We start from the raw sequence: 3,310 nt of genomic DNA, 5'->3' as shown, positions 1-3,310 counted from the left end.
GTATTCAAATGTCAATTCATGCCTACTTTTATAGTTGGCAATCCAATTAAGATTGTTTTTCGATCATGGTCTTTAAACCACTCATCATGAGTTTCTAGAAACACAGTTATAAATATGGCATGTGGTTCGTATAAGCACAAACCCTTTGGAAGTCATTCTTGCTAAATATCAAATTTGATTTCTTCACAGTGCACAGCAGCTGGCACTATGGGTAGAAAGAATAACACACAGGTGCCTGACTTCATCCTTCTGGGGTTGACAGATTCTGAAGAGGTCCAGCGGGTCCTCTTCGTGCAGTTTCTGCTCATATACCTGGTTACCGTGCTGGGCAATGCAGGAATGGTACTGATAATCCGCCTGGATCTCCAGCTGCACACCCCCATGTACTTTTTCCTCAGTCACCTCTCATTTCTGGACCTCAGTTACTCAACTGTCATCCTACCTAAAACCTTAGAGAACTTACTGACCTCCACCAAGTATATTTCCTATGTGAGCTGCTTCACCCAGATGTATTTTTTCGTTTTCTTGGGGGCCACAGAATGTTTCCTTCTCTCCTCCATGGCCTATGATCGCTATGTTGCTATCTGCAATCCTCTGCACTACCCAGTGGTTATGTCCACGAGATTCTGCTGTTCCCTCGTCTTTGCGTCCTATTCGATTGGCTTTGCGGACTCCTTTGTCAATGTGCTTTGCATGAGAAGATTGCATTTCTGTGACTCCAATGTAATCCATCACTTTTTCTGTGACACATCCCCAGTTTTAGCCCTGTCTTGCACGGACACAAATGACATAGAAATCATGATATTTATTGTCGCTGGCTCCACCCTAATGGTGACTCTTATCATGATATCTGTGTCCTATGTGTCCATTCTGTCGACTATCCTGAAAATTACTTCCACTTCAGGAAAGCAAAAAGCCTTCTCTACATGTGCCTCTCATCTCCTGGGAATCACCATCTTTTATGGCACTATGATTTTTACTTATTTAAAGCCAAGTAGCTCTTACTCCTTGGGAAAGGATCAAGTGGCTTCTGTTTTTTACACTATTGTGATCCCCATGCTGAATCCACTCATTTATAGCCTTAGGAACAAAGAAGTGAAAAATGCTTTCATTAGAGTCATGCAAAAGGGAGAGGGCTCTGGGCACTTGAAATAAGCAATGCTAAACTTTTAAGCTCATCCTGCATCATCCTCTCTACAGTGTATTTCCTTTGTCTCCAAAACCAACTGAATCCTTTGTTTGTATTTCCATCGAACCATCCTTTACTTCACCAAATATGATCTTGGATATTTCCAGGAAGATGTCTTTAGAAATTCCAAGTTATAATAGAAAGCCATTAGGTATATTTTAAATCTATGATCTAAATATTTGTGTTTGGGGGCACCTGGCTAGCTCAGTGGGCTAAGCCTCGGACTCTTAGTTTTGGCTCAGGTCATGATCTCAAGGTCATGGGATCCAGCCCCTCCTTGGGCTCCATGCTCAGTGTGGACTATGCTTGAAATTCTCTCCCTCCCTCTCATTCTGCCCCCCCAATAAATAAATAATAAATAAATAAATAATAAATCTTTAAAAAATAATATGTGTTTTTAAGAGCAACTGATATGCAAAATGAGACAATATAGTTGTCTTCTTTTAAACAATTTCATACAAATTCCCATGAATAGTCTAACTTCAGGGAATTTTATTATGGAAAAGAGCTCCATTTGGGGTACAATGATAGCAGTTTCAGAAGCTATTTCATTTACTATATGGAGAAAAAAATACAGCAATTACCAGAAATTGCTATGGAATCAAGGATTTGGATTTTAACTCTACTAACATTCAGCTGTATAACCCTTAATGAATCAGCCTCAGTTTCCTCAACTGCACAAGATAAATAATAAGTCTAGGGCCAATGACTTAATTATAAGATTAAATCAGATAATGGATGTAAAACATTCAAGGGAGTTCTAATAGATGCTTGTCAGTATCATTAGAAGCCTTACTTTCCTGCAATATTTTTTTAAAGATTTTATTTATTTTTTGACAGACAGAAAGAGAGAGAGAGAGAGCACATAAGCAGAGGAGAGGCAGAGGAAGAGGAAGAAGCAGACTCCCAGCTGAGCAGGAAGCCCAGTGCAGGGCTCTATCCCAAGACCCTGAGATCATGACCTGAACTGAAGACAGATACTTACCCAGTTGAGCCACCCATTTCCCTTCCTGTAATATTTTTAATGCACAATGACTTTTTCTTTAAAAAAAATAAAATATTCACTTGTGGGGCACCTAGGTGGCTTATTTGGTTAAGTGCGTAGTCTTGATTTCAGCTCAGGTCATGATCTCAGGGTCATGGGATGGAGCCCTGCATTGGGTTCTACATTCACTGAGTCTGCTTTAAATTCTCTCTCTCCCTCTCCTCCAGCTCTCCCCACTCCCAAAATAAATAAATACATAAATACATAAATAAGTAATCTTTAAAAAAGATAATATTCCCTTGTGTTTTATAAATTACTTTTGGCTAATTTAATTGACAAACAACTAAGGAAAAACTCAACTCTTCATAATTTTGAATTTAAAATGGTGTCTGTTAACATTGGAGAACATGCTAACCATGGACACCATGAACAAGAAGAAGGGGATAGAAATGCCTTAGCAGTCATTAACAGCTTTGTGTGTATTCCTCTGGATCAATAGTTATGAACACATGTGCATATATTACTTATATAAGTAAAATTTCTGTCATTTTCTATGTGCTTTTCAGCAGCTTTCTGTATACACTTACAAGCTTAACCTTTGATAATGCCTTTGTCACTGAAATATGAGATGTATGTGTATGGATATTTGGGAAAAAAAATGAAGAACTCTCCTCTTGCAAGGCTTTGAATCTGAAATGTAAATGCATCAATTTAAAAATCTGTATGCAGTGGTATCTCTTTGGTGGCTACCTGCTAAATACTTAAAAAACTTACCTTTCTGTAACTTGTCAATAAACTTCAGGAAACTGCTGCTTTTCTGTGTGTGTGTGTGTGTGTGTGTGTGTGTGTGTGTTTTTCTGTGTGTGTGTGTGTGTGTGTGTGTGTGTGTGTGTGTTTATATTACAGGTTTCTCCTAAGTTTTATAGGTTTGCTATGATCACTAAAAATAAATTTTGAATTAAATGTTTTACTCATTTGTTCTAATCCTTTTTAACAGAGACAAGTTGTAAAACCAGGAAATGATAGTGAATTCAGAATTTGTAGCAACGCATAAACTGTAGTCATAGTGCTGAAATTTCCTATATTTTTCCTTTATCCCCCCACCTAATCCGAGCTAGTTTTCATTTTCTCTGCTG

The 3,310-nt window shown here is 38.1% G+C and overlaps 1 protein-coding gene across 1 annotated transcript; it reads left to right on the top strand.

Moving 5' to 3' along the window:
* Positions 1-207: 207 nt before the first annotated feature.
* On the top strand, positions 208-1,155 carry LOC111149872 (olfactory receptor 8H1-like). Its single transcript, XM_022507174.1, has one exon. The coding sequence runs from the start codon at positions 208-210 to the stop codon at positions 1,153-1,155; it is 948 nt and encodes a 315-aa protein (XP_022362882.1).
* Positions 1,156-3,310: the final 2,155 nt, after the last annotated feature.

Source organism: Enhydra lutris, unplaced genomic scaffold (genome assembly GCF_002288905.1).
Source record: "Enhydra lutris kenyoni isolate GAN:26980312 unplaced genomic scaffold, ASM228890v2 scaffoldscaffold22, whole genome shotgun sequence".
NCBI classification, from domain to species: domain Eukaryota; kingdom Metazoa; phylum Chordata; class Mammalia; order Carnivora; family Mustelidae; genus Enhydra; species Enhydra lutris.
Note: the sequence above shows the minus strand (reverse complement) of the source record. Positions and strands in the feature narration are given on the sequence as shown.